The sequence below is a fragment of the Athene cunicularia genome (genome assembly GCF_003259725.1).
Source record: "Athene cunicularia isolate RWA chromosome 3 unlocalized genomic scaffold, athCun1 chr3_part1, whole genome shotgun sequence".
NCBI lineage: Eukaryota > Metazoa > Chordata > Aves > Strigiformes > Strigidae > Athene > Athene cunicularia.
Window position 1 is genome coordinate 89908282 of NW_020799097.1, and position 19831 is coordinate 89928112.

The following is a 19831-nucleotide window of genomic DNA, read 5'->3' on the forward strand; positions in this document are numbered from 1 at the left end:
ATGAGTGATCTGGTTTTAAATCCATCCTTCACAAGTAAGCTTGTAAATCAAGCTTCTAGAGACTTTAGGGGAAGTTCTGCGTACACCTTTTGATGGATCAGAAAAATTAATAACATCATTGATAGGTGAAAGTTTTTTATTTGAAAACAAAAACATTCAAGAGGGTACATTTGCTTGACAATGTAATAACTATAAACTATTTCAGATAAGTAACATTAAGTAAAAACATAAATGTAAGTGGGATAAAGATAAAAAATATACATAGTACTTTTCTGAAGATTTTGTGTAAGTGGATTTGTTGTGAGGCTAAGTCATTAACAGACTTTAAGATTAAAACCCCTATCCTAAGCATTGGCACTCAGTAACTTTGGGCTCAATATTTGTCCAGGACAGTAAGCTCAGCATTCTGAAAGTCAGTAATGCTGTTGTGCTATTAGAGGCCTCATTTGTTTTACCATGCTTCTTTAGGTGGTGGTGTTTGACTACAACAAAACATTCCAAATGGCAGTTGCACAGGAGATGCTCTAAATTGCCTGGTATACTGCTTGGCTCTCAGTTTTGAATGAAAAGGAAATACTACGTCAGACATTCATGAATCCAGTTATCTTCTACTATGACCTTGACCTCTTTTTGCTTGTTTTGATATCAAAATGCTTTATATTTAATTTGGGATTGTGGCACTCATTTCCTCTTGTGTGTTTTCCTGCCCCACCCAGGTGCAAAAGCCCTGGCTAGAGAAGTTGAAGCTTTTTTTTAGTAAAATGACATTGACAACCTAAGTGAATATTTGTTTCTTAGTCATCTAGTACTGTTTTCAAAGTGAAATACACAGTTGCAGGGACCTGATATAACAAACAAAACGATTCACATATAAGAATCTACTACATGACTCATTTTAGAAAAAATACAGACATGTACAATTGCAACACCCTAATCAACAACTTCTGCCCCAACTATCAACATCTATCGGCATCATCTCACCTCTGAAAAGTTCGCCTGGAGTTTTGCAAAAATTCTTATTGGTAGTCCAGTACTTCAAGTTCTTTTGCATAGATGTTTTACAAATTTTTGGCTTTCCCACTTTACGCACATCAAAGTGACTGTATAAGTGAAACCAGTTCTGTAGATTCAAGAGGTAGTCTCTTCCTGAATAATTCTGGAGTTTGAAGTCATTACGATGTGGATAACTTTGTATGATAAACGTGCTTAAACATGTTTGGGATACTTAAGGAGTAAGCTTAAGGTGAAGATTTAGTTTGTTTGCTTGAGGACAAAGTAATAATGGAGTGGGGAAGAACAAATTACCAGAATATCACAAAGGAAATGGGCTGGGAAATATATAAACAGTAGTTTTCCACCACGTAAAGTAGAAAAAATAAATAGTTTTAACTGGTACACCAGAGAATTAGGCTGAAAAACCTTATAGATAAAAGGCCTACTAAAGGTAGTAAGTAAAAGAAGCATATTTTTTCTAAATACTCACTCTCTGAAATAAGGTTAACAAGAAGTAATAAATAATTTTTTTAATAGAGTAAGGAGTGTAGAATAATTGTTTAAAACTTATAATTTAGCTGAACTGTTTACTTAAAAATGTTAATACCATTATACATTCAGCATCTCTGTCGATGATGCAGTCACTATCTGTAGAACAACAAAGTTGAAGTGATAGCGCAATTATGACATAAGGTAGGGTAGAGAAAAACTGGTACATCCAATTAATATTTAGATATTGTATTGCAAAAATTTATTACAAAATCAGTAATCTAAATTAATGTATCAGCAGGATATATTTTGATGTCAACATTTTAAAGATAATTGGATGCATGATCTGGTGAAAACTATTGGCGAAGTACCTGGAATGAGAGTACATTGAAGTAGTAAACCAGCCTTCAACAGCTGCCACACAGGTGCAAAGACATATTTTCTTTCATAGCTCAAAACCTTCTTTAATCAGAGTTGAGAAACTCCTTGGGAGCTGATAAGGCAAGAAGGCACATTTTTCTTGTTTACTCTATAAAATTAGGCCTGAAACACTGAGATCTGCTAATTTTAATGTCTTGTAAAACAGTGTAATCAGAACCCATGCATTTCTGAGATATCTATAAGAAAGGAGCAAATTGTAAATTCAGAATGCATCGATAGTTGTATTTCTGGTTACAACGCCTATAATTTTATTTAATTGATATAATAATGTACATTTGCTGTATTTGCTAACCAAACTTAAATTTCTATCTAGAAAAGTCTTAAAACAATGGTGAGTTAACTTTATTTAGGATGTGAGAAATGCCATTCATCATTCTCTAATATTTAAATTTTAAAAAAAAACCAAACCAGGAGCTTTATGCTGAAGATACAGTTGTCTTAAAGATGTTTGCATTGGATCCTCCTGATTTAAGAAAAAGATGGAAATAAGGCTCTGTAAAATTGAATGGCAGTCTTGATTCTCATCACTGATGGAAATTAGTCTTTTAAAGCAAAATAACATTGTCGTCACAGATGGAAAAAAAAACCCAAAACCAAAAAAAAACACTGAACACATAAAGCAATTATAACAAAAAACCCCAAATTATTTGCTGACTGAAATAATATTGAAGTTTATTAATTCAAATTGTATAAATTTTTATCACTTCTCTCTGTCTCAAATACGTTTTATCTTCAATGACATGTATCTGTATGCATATTTTGTTTGATTAGGGCAGCAGTCTTATTAAAAGTCTAGAAACCATTTACTCCATAAAATGGCTTTTTAAGAGCCAAATTAAGACAAACAGTGAATTTTACATTCTTTTCAGATTTTAATAGTTCTCAAGAAGAATAAAAATATATGCAGAGCAAGTATAAAATGCCCTGATGATGATAGTTTTGCAGTTATAATTCAGTAGTGGTGATCAACATATTACAGGTAAGAAATTAAATTATTTCAATAAAACAAAGCAATTTTCTTTGTCGTCTCACAGTTTTCTTCAAGGAATATACCCCCAGTCTTCCCCTGCAGAGCCTACTAAAAGAATTTTTTGACATGATGAGAAGGCACTAAGTGCATAGGTTATTGCAGATCAACAAGTTCCAGGGCCACAGTGAACTGTAACTCAAAACAGAGGATGAATTAGGTCTTGAAAGACTCATTTATAGTCATATGTGTAGTAGATAGGGCCTTTACTGAAATGAAGCTAAGACGTACAAAAACAATTCCTGGGAAATAGTACAATAACAATGAGACAAATGTTACTGATAGAAGTGTTTGTGTCTATGTGTTTTACAATATTTTGAAAGTGATCCAGCATTGTTCTTGAAAAATTTTTCCATTAGAAGGTATTTTAGTGCTGCTTTAACCATTGCAGGAAATGAGAGACTAGAGGCTGGTTTTAGTTTTAAAAGTATTTGAAGCAAAAGAATATGGACATAGTGGTGGTGCTCTAATACTTGCAGAAGTTGGAATAGGTAGTAAGTCAAAGCTGACTTAGCAAATGCCAGTAATTAGTGGTTCTTGCTTTTGTGCTTGTATACTCACTCAATAAAGAAAGAGTAAACAGTCTGTCAGTAAAGCTTTTCTTTTCTCCTGATACAAAAAAAAAAAAAAAAATTCCTCAGGTCAGCTTACAGCTGTGATTTTTAAGAGAAGCCAATGCATTTATTGTCAAAGGAGATTTTTGGAGGGAAATCTGATAAAAGCTGGAAAGAATTACTCTCAAATTTTACAGTTAGGGGCAAGAAAGACGTTGTACAGCCAAATTGGGGTAGAGTCTGAAAACATTACATTGGAAGCATTTTGCTTCTGTTATGTAGGTCAACACCAGGGATAATCAAGGAGAATGCTTTAGGCAGTTTATTTCTTGAACACCAGTTAAGAGTAAAATTTCAACACATCAGTTTCTGCAACAAAACTGATGAAGTATAAGCCACAGAGATATGTAACTGTTAACCTCAAGAGTATGGATTCACAGAAAGTGGGGTGAAGGGATTTGCAAAAAAGATCATTAAACTGATGAGAAATCTCCGTGAGAGAAATTTAGAAATAGTGAAGGAAAATAATGCTTGTGGAAAAGATAAACTAGAAAAGAAGGGACTATTGTGTAATTAATGAGGGAAAATGTTATTTTTATTTTTTTAGATTAAATGATTATATCACAAAAACAAGAACTAATTCCAAAAATAAAAAGGTTCATGCTTTGAAATTAGTTTGTAACTGTGATGCTGTAGTAGGGAGTTAGAATTGCTTTTTCTGGTAGATGTTTCTACTGAAGGAATTTCTATCATGCCAAGGGCCTAGTTCTCCAGTGAGTTACAGAGTGAGTTGGGTTATTAAAAAAAATATTTAATATGGTAATTACGTGGTTTCTAAATGTTCAGAGGTAGGAGATTTTTGGGAATCTAACCTGTAAAGAATCAGTTGATTGGAAATTACTGTACTGGAGACAAACTTTGCAATAGTGTGGGCTGGATGTAGCTTCGAACCAGAGAACTGTTTGCTGGCCTAACTCAACTCATGTAGTTCCTGTTCCAGTTATAGTTAGGAATTGAGGAATATATTTGGCTTCTGAACTTTCCAAACTGATTTAAGGACCATTGATTCAAATAATCATTTGGATCAGTGTATGGAGCGTTCTAAGATGATATGATATTGGCTCTTTTCAGTATTTCCATTTGCTTTAGCAGTTACCCAGTTTCTTCATAGTACTGCTGTCTGTCTGAATGTTGTCAACTATAGCAGTGTTGTTTTGTGATAACACTTGGGCGTTTTGACAGATGTGGAGAAGTTTTTGTAAGTGATACGACCTACCAGGTCTGAACTAGATTTGAAATGGCATAAATATTATTGTTTGTAGCTATTATACACATTGCTATGCTATACCTGCCCGTTTTTCCAGATGCAGATCTGTGCAAACATTGAAGTTGCCTAGAAATAGAAACATGCAGTAAATTATTCTACCACAGAATGCTTCATCTCCTGCTTTATTCCATTTTCCCCTGTGTAAAATGTGTGCAAGCAAAGCTCATTAATAATGGTGCAAGTTTAGTCACTTAAGTTATAAAATGCCAAGTTATAGTGCAATCTTAAACTATTTCAGGAGCTCTGAAGCTGCACCTTGCCAGGACAATTCATCTGGTCTGAAATCTGCCTTCTTCCCTCTGGTTCTCCATTAAAGGTGCAGGCTGAGGATTGGATGAATGGCCAGAGGCCCAGCAAACTCCTGAGCAAACATTCTTCTCTCCCCTGGAAAATATGGTAGCAGGAAGTAGGTGGTGGCAGCTGCTAGAGGAGGGCTTACTTGTCTTTCAGTCCTCTTTCTCTGACCCAGATACTTAGAGTATCTCAAGTAAAAGAGGACAGCTGAAACCAAAGTGCATCTGTTGCTCTGAAGGTGCTATGCTACCTCCTCCTGAAGATGTGCAAGAAAATTGCCTCCAGTGCAAGATTGGTGCCACCAGAGCTTGCAGCTGATTGTCCTTGGTTAAGTAATTGAGGCTGTTAACTGAGTAAAGGGTGTATGTGTTGCACTGACTGTCATTTTGTTTCTACAGCCCATGGTTTTCCTGGGCAAGGTTGTTAATATCCTAAGTCCGTGTTTAGTTGCAGTTGCTCTTTGGTGAAATAGGACAAGATCAGTTGTCCAGTCTCTGTCCCTTAACCTGTTTGGTGAGGGTGACCAGCACAGACCATAAAACTCCATCCAGCTGAATGAAAATTTTATTTTGGTTTGGTTTCTTAATTTGTTGTGTACCAGACAGGCTGTGCCCAACACTGCTATATGATTGAGGAGAGAACTGTATTTTTGTGGATTTCCTCCTTTTCTGATAAAGAACTGAGTCTTCAGGGGAGCTTGATGTGCTTCTATTTGAATATGTCATATAATCAGGCATGGAATATTTAATGCATTTAGAGTGTTTTCATTTTTTACTGGAAATCAAACTTATTTCAAGCCAGTTGTTGCTGAAGATGCTTACTTTCCTCTTTGGTGAGTAGATCAGTTATTAACAGAGAATGATAGGGGGTTTGTTTGTTTTTCCCTTATGTATAGAGAGCTTTCCAGGAACATGTGAAGAACTGGATTGGATGTCTTTCAAGAAAATACATATATTGAAAACAGATGACTTTATATGTGATTGACTTTCTTTGGGATTGCTAAAGTTTAAACACTTTGCCTGTGTGTCATATTTCTAATGTACTTACCATCATATACTCTATGGTTGCTGGGTCAGGCTCAGCTACTGGAAGAATGTGTATTTCCTGCCAAGTAATTTTTTAACAGAAACTACTGGGTATCAGTCAAGGTTTCACTGTAAAGGGAAGCTATTCTTAGGGAAAAGATAATTTTTTATTTTTTATTTTTTTTTAAGAAGGGAAAAAAATGGGTGTCCCAAGATGTTATCTGAGACATTCTGATCAAATTCAGGACAAAAGAGACTCAACTTGTCTGTCTTTTCTCTTCATACTCCTGTCCCCTTCACCAAATAACTAAAGGTGTTCTTGAGATTTGCAACTAAGAATAGATGAAAAACAGATCTCAGCAAAAGAGCACTTGCCTGGTGTAAAAAGGAAAAAAGTTAGCTATTTCTAATGCTGCAAAAAGAGCTGTTAGCAATTACAACAGCCGCATATCTGTGGTTTCAGGTTATGGGTTACTAGACAATATTTTTTTTCCCTGCTTTTACAGACTTCTAAGGACATGTAAGTAACATGAAAGAATCCTGCTTGGTGTGATTACCAGTAAAAAACTGTACTGAGTTACCTGATTATATCATGTGTTGTGCTGTGTTTTTTCCTTGAGATCTTTATTTCTTTAACAAAATACCATCCAGTTGCTACCTTAGGTGTAAGAGGAAGCTGAAAATATTCACATACTTGCAGTTAATAACACGATCTTAAGAACTCTTCCTCTGAAATTCTTTGTTTTATTTTAAGTATTTGTCATTTATGTCCTTCAGAAATTACTGTCTAATTCTTAAGTTCTAATTTTTTTTGCTATATATAAATATTTATATTGAATATTTATTTGTAGTATATTTACTTATAATATGTTTTGTGATAAAGCTTGAATTAGGCGTTTTCTGCTACTTATGGACAACTTGTCTTTTTTTTTTTTTTCTTGTGTGTGTGAGTATATATATACACACACTATTGTACAATTTACCATAAGCAAAATGCAAATGTGAGGTATATGGTAGGTAAATTCAAATCTGCCAGCAATAGAAAAAGTACAGGGTGTTTCCAATAGATTATTCTTCTTGAGCATGGTGTTCCAGGTGGAATACAGAATAGATTAAATGGGTCATAGAGGCATGTATGTTTGAGTATCATACCTAAACTAACAATGTCATACAGAGTATAAAAGTTATTAAACAAAAGGGTTCAGCTTGACTATCCCCTTCAGTTTGTGGCTTTTCTGAGGAAGAACTACATCTCAAAGAATATACCTGTTATATATTACAAAACAGAAATGTTTGAGATAAATTATTTTATATAACACTTTATTGTAATACGTGACAGGGGTGGGGAGGAAAGATCACAGTATACACCAGGATAGATGGTTTCTATCACCAAATCAATTAGATCTTTGTAAAGGTTGCAAGCAGGTTAGTCCTTTGCCAAAAAATGGACACAACCTTGGTTTAAAAATAAGTTTATTTCCTTATGCTTTTAAAGGGGATAAATTTTCTAGGCATAATCTGTCTTGGAGAGTGTACTGCATTATTCTCAGATTGATACCAGGCACTGACAATGAAATTAAACCTGTGGGCAAATGCCACAGAGATGGCTGTCCTGAAAAAGCATCTGCTGGCATTCTTCTCATCCCAGAAGCTTTAAACTTTTAAGTATTTGCTGAGGGATAGCTGATGCCAAGTTTCTTTAGCTGTTTAGGGGGAAAGAGAAATAGGAGATAGCAGAGGAGAAGCCATAAAACAACGTGTGAAATACTGTGAGTACTTATGCTCCTGAGAGATGGAGCATCTTAACAGAAGAAGCCATCAAAATAAGCCACTAAAAAAAAATACTGTGGGGTGAGTAGTGCTGAATCCAGTACAAGAAGGCCTCTTTCCTTTCCAGATCAAGGAGACTTCTGTGTCCAATCTAGGGTGGGAGGGAAAAAAAAAAAAAAAGGCAAAGTATTAGTTGGGGACTTAGTCTGCTGTTTAAAAAGGGATTAAGCTAGTTTAAAAGAATACATGTAGAAAGTTGTTGTTTTCATTTCAATTAAAGGAAGTCAACCTTTTTTTTTTCTTCTGTGTGTAAAGCTGCTAGAAACTGGAGCCATTTTCTTATAGCATTTTTAAAGAAGCAGATAACCTCAGACACTGAACATTATGATTTCTTTCAGTGTAGTGATTACTTACAGTCAAGTTCTTAACCAAACATTGATCAAAGTAGTTAAAACACCAATTTCAGTGCAAACAGACTTAGCTTTGAAAAGTTGCAGACTGAAGTCTTCTCCGTGAATATTTCAGTTAATTTCACTTCAAGCACTGCTTGTTTTTATAGTTCTAGAGTTGCATTGCCTTGTTGGTAGTTCCTCTCTGTGAAGCATCCTGACATTTTTGCAGCTCCTGTGTTCTTGGTGCCCTGTAACCATTCATTTACAATACAAAGTAGCTGTCAGTGCTATACAGCATTTTAAAGTTGGCTTTAACAAGTTTTAAACCAGCTGTTAGTTCGTAAAGAACAGTCTGATACATAGCTCTCTAGTTGGTTTAAATATACACACCATTTGTGGTCAATTCTATCAAACAATACTTTCACTGGAAGAATGACTGAAAGGGTGAGCTTGCAGAGTGAGCAAAAATGTAAGTCTTCAAGGCTACAAGATTTTAATTAAGATGTATTTAAATGAGGGGTAAAAGAGAGTAAGATTTTTGCCCTTTTAAGCACTGAACTTCTGTGGAGTTCTCACAGAACATTTTCAGCCTTCTGAGAATGTGAGTAATGTAAAATCTTCACTAATTAGTGCTCTTCATCTTGGCATCTTTGACAATGTAAGAAATGGTCTTTCTGACTTTCCATGAATCACAAATCATAATTTATAATAGCTATCACTGTAATAATTTTCCTCAAGTACTTAATGTCATAATTTGCCTTTGAAAATTAGATAAATGAGGAGGAGGGTTTCTTTCTTGATGTTGAAATGCATCCTTGCTTAATAGCTTTTTTGTTTTGTGTCTGGATGCTTTAGCTCTTAGACTATTTGGAGATTTTCATCATTTAAAAGAAATACATAATCTGTGAGCCTTTTTAGAAGGATAGCTCATTATTTCTTTAAGTCATTTTAATTTCCAAGCAACAGTTGTCTTAAATGTCAAAATGCCATTCTGAATAATGGTTGAATGTAGTAAGTCCAAATGTACTGGTTTTCTGTCTTGTTATCTAGTGATAAAATTGGCAATCAATAAAGAAAGCACTATTTGGTCATGATCTCCTCCGTGAAGTTTAGACTAATCTCAACTGTTTTCATTGTTTCCACATTATATCCATATTTATCAACCAGAATTATTCTCTCCCATTAAGCAAAACTTTACTGCATTGTTTTATGAAAACTGTTTTATTGCTTCATAGTTTCTGGCATTGCTTTGCTGGAAGATTAACTATTTTGATCACTGGATTTTAGAAGTCTGTGTATGTTTCATTTGTCCCAGTGGTCTTGGTTACAGGAGCTCTTAGGTTGACAAAGAGCTGTTGAAACAAGTTTGTTGTTTGGATTGTAAATACAATTTTTGGTTTGGTGGTTGTTTTTTTTTAAGAAAGCTTACCAAAAGTGTGTAACTCGAGATAATTACATATCCACAAGGTACTAAAATACTTATAGCACATTAGAAAAGCTTGAAGTATCTGATCTAATTCACAGGAAAGAAAATTTGGAAGCCCTGATTATTCTGTATATTTAATTCTCTCTATTTGTCACCTGCTTCCTAATGTACATACAGTTTCTGAATTTCAGACACTGATTATATATGCTTTCTTCAGGAGGAATGCAGCTTTTATAAGTAATTCTGTATTTATGTGTTACTGAGTACACTATTGCAGAACAAGGCTGTGACAGATACTGTCATAATACCTCTCAAATTAACTTGGACTGTAGTTCTTTCTTTTGCAGCATTTTTCAGGCTTTATTGTTAGAAAATGTAATTTGGCAGAGGACAGTTTAAAAAATACTAAAACCACTTAAAGTTTTAAAGCTTCAAGAATTATGTATGCTTTCTGTTAGACAAGTATTTTAATATCTCTGCCCCCAAAAGTGAAGATTTTAAAGCATTTAGAATTAAGTCTTAAGGTTCATGAAAGTTTGAATTAATTTAACTATCTCTGGAAGTTTTACGGAAGTCTGTAAATATTACAGGGTCCACAAGAGCTTCTAGTTGCATAAGTTTAAGAAAATGCCCCGGTTTTGTTTCATGACTACAAAGCAGGAGAAACTATTTGCGTGACCAGGTTCTGTGGTAAGGAATCAAAGAAGCTTTTTGATGACAAATTTTCATGTTTATTCTTAATTTGTAAAATTAGTTTATGAATAAAACAGAGTTACACATGTAGTTGCTTTACTTTTACAAAGCTTTCCTCTACTTTGTTCTTGAGTAAATAACATAGGTGAGTCCTGTTCAGTTTGGGCCATACACGTGCTAAATTCTTAGAAACCATAGTAATAATGAGATGAGAGAACAGGATTGTTTTCCCTACAGATGCATTTTTGTATCTTATGCCCTTTGTCTTCAAACACCTTTTTTCCAGGCAGCTGAACAATTCCAGCTGTGTCTTTGTGCCATCAGACATTTCAATGCCTGATCCATAAGCCAAGACCCACCCAGGCAGTCTCTACTGGTGGTCAGAGTTTGGCACTTATAAAGGTTGATAAGTAAAGACAGATGCCCAGAGTTGACCATTTGTAAAACCTACATTTTACGGTTTTTAGGATGATCCAGGAAACTATAGACCTGTCAGTCTGACCTTGGTGCCAGGGAAGGCCATGGAGCAGGTCATGTCGGATGCCATTAAAAGTCATATAATGGACAACCAGGGGATCAGGCCCAGTCACCATGGGTTTATGAAAGGCAGATCCTGCCTGACAAACCTGATCTCCTTCTATAACAGGGTGACCTGCTTATTGGATGAGGGAAAGGCTGTGGATGTTGTCTACCTTGACTTTAGTAAGGCCTTTGACACCGTTTCCCACAGCATTCTCCTGGCAAAATTGGATGCTTGTGTCTTGGATAGGCACACGCTTCACTGGGTAAAAAACTGTCTGGATGGCCGGGCCCAAAGAGTTGGGGTGAATGGAGTTAAATGCAGTTGGCCGCTGGTCACGAGTGGTGTCCCCCGGGACTCAGTGTCGGGAACACTCCTGTTTAACATCTTTATTGATGATCTAGACGAGGGGATGGAGTGCACCCTCAGTCAGTTTGCAGATGACACCAAGTTAGGTGGGAGTGTTGATGTGCTCGAGGGTAGGGAGGCTCTGCAGAGAGACCTGGACAGGCTGGAGCCATGGGCTGAGCCCAACTGGAGGAGTTTCCATAAGGCCAAATGCCGGGGGCTGCCCTTGGGCCACAACAACCCCCAGCAGTGCTACAGGCTTGGGGAGGAGTGGCTGGAGAGCTGCCAGTCAGAGAGGGACCTGGGGGTGCTGATTGACAGCCGGCTGAACAGGAGCCAGCAGTGTGCCCAGGTGGCCAAGAAGGCCAATGGCATCCTGGCTTGTGTCAGCAATAGCGTGGCCAGCAGGGACAGGGAAGGGATCTGACCCCTGTACTGGGCACTGGTGAGGCCACCCCTCGATTCCTGTGTTCAGTTTTGGGCCCCTCACTACAAAAAGGACATTGAATGACTCGAGCGTGTCCAGAGAAGGGCAACGGAGCTGGTGCAGGGTCTGGAGCACAGGTCGTACAGGGAGCGGCTGAGGGAACTGGGGGTGTTTAGTCTGGAGAAGAGGAGGCTGAGGGGAGACCTCATCGCCCTCTACAGCTACCTGAAAGGAGGTTGCAGAGAGCTAGGGATGAGTCTCTTTAACCAAGTAACAAGCGATAGGACAAGAGGTAATGGCCTCAAGTTGCACCAGGGAAGGTTTAGACTGGAAAATTTGAAGCATTTCTTTCCAGAAGGGGTTGTTGGGCATTGGAATGGGCTGCCCAGGGAGGTGGTGGAGTCCCCATCCCTGGAGGTGTTTAAGAGTCAGGTCGACATAGCACTGAGGGATATGGTGTAGTTGGGAACTGTCAGTGTTAGGTTAATGATTGGACTGGATGATTTTTAAGGTCTTTTCCAACCTAGATGATTCTGTGATTATCTCTTTAATTTTTAATCCAAGATTAATATTCTAATTTGTTGTTTCATTTTTTGCAAAGCCTTCCTTCTCCCTTTCTTGAAGATGTACTTCAGTTTTGACATATTCCTAGTCTACTTTCCTCAAACAGGGGGCTAGGATGGTAGGTGTTCAGCAAATATAGTAGGTTTAACTCCGATGTACTTTGTAATTTTCATAAGATCAGCAAGCAGAGCTAAAAGGGGAAAACTCGTATTAGTTTTTGATTTCTGAAGGGAAAGCTTTCTGTTTATGGTATATATTGGTATGTATTTAGCTTCTAAACCTAAACTTGGGTCAAGAGTGGACTAAGCCATAGGGTGAAAAGCTGTGCAGGTGGTGACCAAAAGAAGCAGAAGATGGGATTAAATGAGTGGAGGGTTAATTTTTTTTTTTTGCCTGTAAAGGACAGCGGATGATGTTGATGCTGTGGAGTAGCACTGGAAGTGGGACAAAGCAGGGGAAAATATAGAGATGGATACTAAAATGGTGGTATTTTCATCATCTTTGAGGACATTAAAATTATTTTGCATCAAATATTATTTGGCAAAGTTTATGAACAAGCTGTAACCAGCAGTCATAGATGCAGATGCTGAAGTTTGGTGTTTTTATGATATGGAGGAAAACATTACAGAGGCTGCATAGTTTGCTAAACATTTGTTGACTTCTGCTAAATAAACCTACCCACAGAGCACACAGCTGACAGGAGAATTACTGGAAGAAGCACAGAGCTAAGGAAGCAGCTAGAAGACAAAAGCAATAGACTTGTGACATCAGCTTGCTGACTATAAAACGTACAGGTTATGGACATTCAGAGTTGTGAATTTTAGTCGGTTATGGACAGAAATAGAAGGACAAGGAAAATGAAAATAGGTAGTTAGGCAGAGTGTGGAGAGGTCAGGCTGATGTGTGTGATTTTCAGAAGAAGTTGTCAGACTTGGGAGAAATTGAAGAAAAAAGACCAGAAACTCATAAGAACGTCTTGGAAATGTGCATCTGGGGTTAATGTGTTAGGAAGGACTGAAGGGTACTTTTTCATTCATGTTATTCTGCCTTCTCAGAGGTACCAGTTGGGTAGTACATGCTGGACCATAGCAGTAGTGCGGAAGTGGAACGTATGACGCTGTCATTTTTCTTTGTCATAACTCAGGCTAAACCCATGTTAAATATGGTAAAAACCTGTAAGAACTAGGACGTCTTAGAGTTGTTAGAGAAGGGCAAAAGAAGGGCAAGATAATGCCACAGTTAACATGTTGGTTGGCCTTAGGTGATAGAGAAACATTGTAGTTTATGGCTGTTGGGAGCATTCATGTAGAAAGGACTCTTGGGTGGGCCATCACCACTGGAGTCTCAGAGGTATTAACTAGGGTTGGATTCAGAGGGTGCAAGGAAATGTAAGATGCTAACAAGGGTAGAGATGGTGGTACTGATAAGTGCATACAAATAATCAGTTACAAAAGTAGTAAAAACTAATGTTTTAAGTAGGGTGTGGTCAGTGGAAACAGCTGGATGCCTGGTTAGCAGTGGGAGAAGTCAGAAAACCAAAATTAACTATGATTATCGACGCAGTCTGTGAAAATAAGCTTTTGCGCAATGAAAGAAATATGGTGGAACAGTTGTGGCTGGAACACTAAAACTGGAAATGCTCTTGTTGGAAAAGATAGATAAAGGGGAAAGTGGTGCACTCATATTGTGTATTACTGATACGAAAACCTGGGAAGACATGACATGAAATAGTACGGAGAACATGCTGACTATGGGTCAAGACTATTTTGAGGGAGATCTTCTATTGGGGCCAGCAATGCTGGGTTTGAATATGGACAAGCCTATCTTCAGTGTTATTAAGGGAAGAGATGGAATTAAATAGTTGCTGCACAAACAAAAGTGTGATACATTTTTCATGAAATTTTTGGTAAGTAATGAGTATTTTGCTCTTTTGAAAAAGACAGGGGCTTGGGGCTTTATTTGTTTGGTTTTGGGGGGATTTTTACCTAAAGAAGGATCAGGAGATCCTTCAGATTAAATGGAAATGTTTACACATAGTTACAGTTTTACATAGTAAGGGACATTTTTTTTGAGAAAGCCAACTGTTTCATCTGGAATTAAGACGTAGGAATAGAAAGAAGGATGTGAACATCTGCCATTTATTTTTCTCAGATGCAACAACCTACCTGAAGGTTGCATTTTAACAAAAGGGACAAAACTTTGAGGGAAGAACTTCAGACCAGCTGGATGAATAACAAGTTTAAAAGCGTTACTGTAAGTAGGTTGAGAAGTCAAATAGCATTACATCGTAAAGAAAATTACAGCTCTGACTAGAAACTATGAGTGTAATAGTATTTCCAGAGATTAAGTACAGCGATAGGGTCTGGCTAAAAAGAAAGCTCTAGCTCTGTTGGCCATAGAAGAAAATTACAGTAAAAATTCTGGAGAGGATGAAGAGATTGAAATTTAGTCAAGCTCATATCAAAGCCAATATTTTATCATCAGGACCATAGTGATGCTACACATATGTTGAACATGGAAGCAAAGCAAGGATGTGCAATGGGAATAAATGTATGAAATAATATCCAAGGTGGAAAAAATCCTTTACAAACTTCATGTAGTCAAGTCATGGATAATTACAAGGTGAGTTTGATTAGTAAAGTGCTTAGACTGAGGTTGATTAGTAAAGTGATAGAAGTTCAAATGTGATTATTTCAAATTAACATGGTATACTTATCCCAAACACAGGCTACCTATTGTATTTCTTTAATCTCATACCAGAGATTTGAGTATGAGATGGGGAGAATGAGTTGTGGCTTCTAGAGCTCTTTTCTTGCTTTCACATGACAGTAGTGTAGTCTTTGCTCATTATATAAAATTCCATCCAAACTATCTGTGTTGTTGTTGTTGTTTCCAGACTGGATTAATGTATCTCTCTGTACTGTGTTTTTTGACTTAAGAACTCATTATCTGTGTCAGCTTAAGCCTTGGGGAAAGGGTGTGTTACTTGGTTGTGGGTGATCTGTTAAATGTTTTATGTTATGTTTTTAAATGTTGCATATGGAAGAACTTGTATATCTTTTAGAGTTGTGAATTTTAGTTGGTTTCTGCTCTAGTTTTATTTCACAACTTTCAAGGCAGGAATTTGAGGCTCAAGTTAAACTTAAACACCAAATCTTATGTCTTTTGACTGCGTTGCAAATATTCTGTATTTACATAGATTTTTTTTTTCACACAGTGTTTATGTTGAAGATTGTTAATAAAAAAGAATGCTCACTTGGCAGTGCTCTCTTGCTCATTTTATTGATTTATGGTTCCGTGATTAGGTATTAGCTGTGCAATAAGGTCAGGATTCTCATTTTCTCACCACTATACAACCCATATATTATTTCTTCAGAAACAGAATTCAGCAATTTTTGAGTAACATTTTCTGTATTTCACTAGTAGACAGAACTATCAGAGCTTATTTTTTCAACATATACGAAAGTGCATAAACCGTGTATTTTAATAACATTTAAATTCATTAGCATTTACTCTTTTTTAAGGAATGTGTAATATTCATATGTTTTACCTACATTTTCAGTTTTTGTTGGAACTCTGAACACAGTACAGTATTTGTTTTGGGAAGGAGGAGAATTCTACATGCTAATAGTAATATTCTCCTACAACATGTCATTTACATTAGGCTTTTCTGCTTAGGAAGTGTAGAAATGATTTGGCCACAAATTTTCCAATAAAATATGTTGCTTTTAAAAAAACTGTTTTTCTTTTGGAACAATAGAAATTTAAAAAAAAAAAAAAAAGCTGAAACAAGAAGAAAATATTTTGATTGCCTTAATACATTTTCTGTCTTCCTTCTCCTTCTGTTCTCCTCAAAAAATTATTTTACAGGACATATTTAGGATTTTCTGGCTTTGCTCAGGCTTAGAGTGATTATTATTTTTAAATTTTCCAACTGTAGTTTACTACTTTCTCTGGTCTTGTAAAATGATTATCCAAGGAATTGGACAATTTTTTCAATTTCATTTTTGTTGTAACAGAATATAGAAAAATGTGCTTCTGCATAGCAGTAGAACATTTCAGAAGAACTAAAACTGCAAAATATGTTTTGTTATATAGTTCATGGTCAAGTAAACTCTGTAATTAAATAAAACTTTCCTTAAAGGTTTTATTTGTGTCTGACTCCTTTTGGATTGCTTGGAACTATATAAAGGAATACGATTTTATTAGTCTGTCCCTTTTCTTACTACAAATACACCTCAGCCATTTTCTTGGGGTAGGTTTCTGTATAATCTCGAGGAATAGGTCTCTGGAGATAATTTTATGAGAGAGAATGTGAATAAGACTGAATGTTTTAAATACTAATATTCAAAATTAGGAAGTTAAGCATGGATTAAAAGCCTAAATTATTGTGATTATTTTTCTTATTAAAAGAAGGAAGCCACCTAATAAATTCCATTAACATCAATAGTAGTTACAATATGCTTAGCAGTTTAAATCACATAACTGATTATTTTAATTTTACATAACTATTATTTGCATGGTTGATATAGGTTGGGTAGCCACAGTTGGATTTAGAAAGGAAGAAAGAAGTAATCCTATCCAATCTTTCCTTTTGTTTGGGAATCTTTGCATTCATTTTCCATGCTGAGAAAATTCTGAGAACCTGTCTAGCTCCTTCTATAAATCTTTGACTGAGTTATATGTGAGACTCGGATAGATGAATCATGTGAAGGCAGGTAATTTAATATTCCCTTATGTAAACCGCTGGCCTTAAATTTGCAAATTTAGTGATGACTGGCAGTTGAAGAGAGTTTCTTCCTTATCTTAAAATTTCTAAACAATTTTTTTACTATAGCTATCTTTTAATATAGTATTTTTCTTATTGTTGAATTTTTTTTAGAATAACTTCATAGTGGATTTTCAGAGAAAAAGTTAGTGCTGAAGCTGCTGCATTTTCACTATGCAAAATTTACCATTCTGTTTCAGAGTGTTTCAGAAGAAAACATTTCAACAATCCAAAGCTCCACCAAAAGAAAAAAAGAAAAGCCTGAAATGAATTGTATTCCAAGTCATAATAATTTATTCCATATTAGAACTGTTTTACCAAAAGCATGGTCCACTATAATGTGTTTATCTTTCTCTCTTTTTAATAAGAAATTTCATTCCTAAAGCACATCAATAGTGTCTTAGACAGGGAAAAACTAGCTAAAGGGTTGAAATGCATTAGACAAGATCACTAATATTTGACATAGTTTTACACTGCAAGTATTTGTTTGGGATTGTAAATTTGATTCTTATTCCTGTTACATACATGGACTTTGAAATTTGAATCTCTTCATAGCTTTTAAATTTATTATTAGATGTAATAAAGTGTTTTTACATAAAAGTTTATTACATTTTCTTACCTGGGATAATAAAAAGACCTCTAGCATGTTATGGTGTAAGATTACTCGCATTTAGTGTTGTCTTTAATTTCTCATTATGTCAAGGATGTCTAAAATCTGTAAAGCTTTAAATTACTTTTTTTAGGTTGATTAAGTCTAAGTAAATAGTAAATCAGAATATATCTTGCATTTTCAGGCACTTGCAGACCAGTTTGAAGATGCAAATACACCAGTATCTGAACGCATGAAGATTTTCTACTGTTGTCAGGTGCCTCCGCATTGGGCCATACAGGTATGAAGCCAATCCTATTTCAAGCTTTACACTAAAAGCCTGATGTTTTTATTGGTTTTGATACTGCATGACTCGAAATTCATGATATGATCTTCAGTTGAAACACTGTAGAAATAAAGACATAGCCTAACAACATGCCCGTTTTTTCTGGAAAGAAATCAAGTTCTTCAGTGTTCTGCTTTCAGATGTTTTGTTCTGTTATGCACAGAATTGCTTGTAGTGCAATTTTTCTTTACTTTTTCCTCCAATAAAAAGTGGACCAAAACTTAAAACCTGCCAAAACATCTCCTGGAAAAATAATCTTGCCACTGTCTTACTATTTATTACTGATTTACTTATGCAATTACTTGTGTCTTTCTCATCTTTTGATGATCACTCACTTTGGGTTGTTTGCAGGAGATGGATCATGGTCAAAGCAGCCAAATTAAGAGTCAAAAGTACAGTGAAGAACTCCTTGGGTTGAGAAAGGTTTTATTTTCCAGACACTTTTTTACTAGTGCTGACAGGATTTTTTTTTTTTCAAAACTGCACTGTTTATCTTTACAATAAACTCTTTCTTGACAGAAATCTACACATTAGTCTTATCTGATGATGCTGTATTTAACAAACTTAAGAAAACTGTTTGCGTTACATTACCTCTAAAGGCGGTCTTGTTGCTTACTTTTATGGTGTTTTATTCCTTCTTGATTTCTAACCTCAATGCATGTTGCTTTAATCAATTGTATCTTCTCTTAACATTCTGAAATTATTCCACACCACCTTTCAACAGGCACTTGCAATAAAGCTAGCAAATGTGGTTTTCATTACCAGTTGTCAGAGTGGCACTTTTCAATCCAAGCCAATTTTCCAAGCCAAAGATAGAAATACTAAAATAGGAATTTATAATGGAAGATGGCTGCAGTCTTCTAGTCATAGTAATGAAGACGCATTGCCTGTATAAATTTTGCCAAATTTGACTCTGAGTAAATTTAATAAAACATAAATAAGATTTAGTTCCAGACACTGGCAAATGTAGTTTTTTCCTAAATTATTATTATCAAGCTAACAAATAATTACGTTGTTACAGATTTTTGGAGTTTGTTACATATTTATGCCAGAGAACTGTAGCCAGTTCTTAATTTTTTGACTACCAGTCTGTTCCCCTGTGGTAACTCCTTGGATTCGTAACAGATATGGAACACAAGCCTATAAAGTGAGGTCCACGACATCTTCAGAGAATCAATTCAGGATCACCAAAACGACTGCAGAGGTTCACTGTATGGGATCTCATCGCGTAATTAAGTGTCCTTAAACAGAATGCTCCCATTTGGTTTTGCAAACTAAATTGTATATCTGTCACACATCATAAATAAGTTATCCTTTTTCCAAAGATTAAAACCTCTACGTTATTCTAATCTCCTAAAAAAACAAACACGAGACCAAAGACAACTTTTCAAAGTCATGAGAACATACCTTGTGTTTTGAGGTTTTTTTTAACTGAAAAGATGACTTGTTTATTTTCATAAGTACATCAAATTAATAGTTGAATTTGAAATAACAAAGACACTGACTTATCTGTGAGGAAAACTCCACTAGGGAGTTGAATCTGAACTCAAAACCAGTATTGATTTGACTAAAAACTAACATTCTTTGACAGTGTCTGTTTGGGACAGTGCTTTCTCACAAGCACCTAACAAAATTGTATCAGAGCCTTTCTCTGCCATCTGTGTTTTTTCACAGGTACAGATTACTGTGGCAAAGCATTGCTAGAAGAACAATGCAAATGCCCTCCTTCAGCTTCACCTTCCCACTCCCAGCATTCCCAAAATCCTGCTGCAGCTGCCCTGCAGCCACACAGACCACCCTTCGTTTAAGGGGTGGAAGTTCACCTCTGTCAATTCGTC

At 35.9% G+C, this 19831-nt stretch overlaps 1 protein-coding gene across 1 annotated transcript in view; it reads left to right on the plus strand.

Moving 5' to 3' along the window:
* Positions 1-19831, plus strand: part of TTC27 (tetratricopeptide repeat domain 27) — a 137611-nt gene that overhangs the window by 83117 nt on the left and 34663 nt on the right. Inside the window, exon 11 of the mRNA XM_026844603.1 lies at positions 17853-17948. Coding sequence (XP_026700404.1) covers positions 17853-17948 — 96 coding nt within the window. The remainder of the gene's footprint in view (positions 1-17852; positions 17949-19831) is intronic.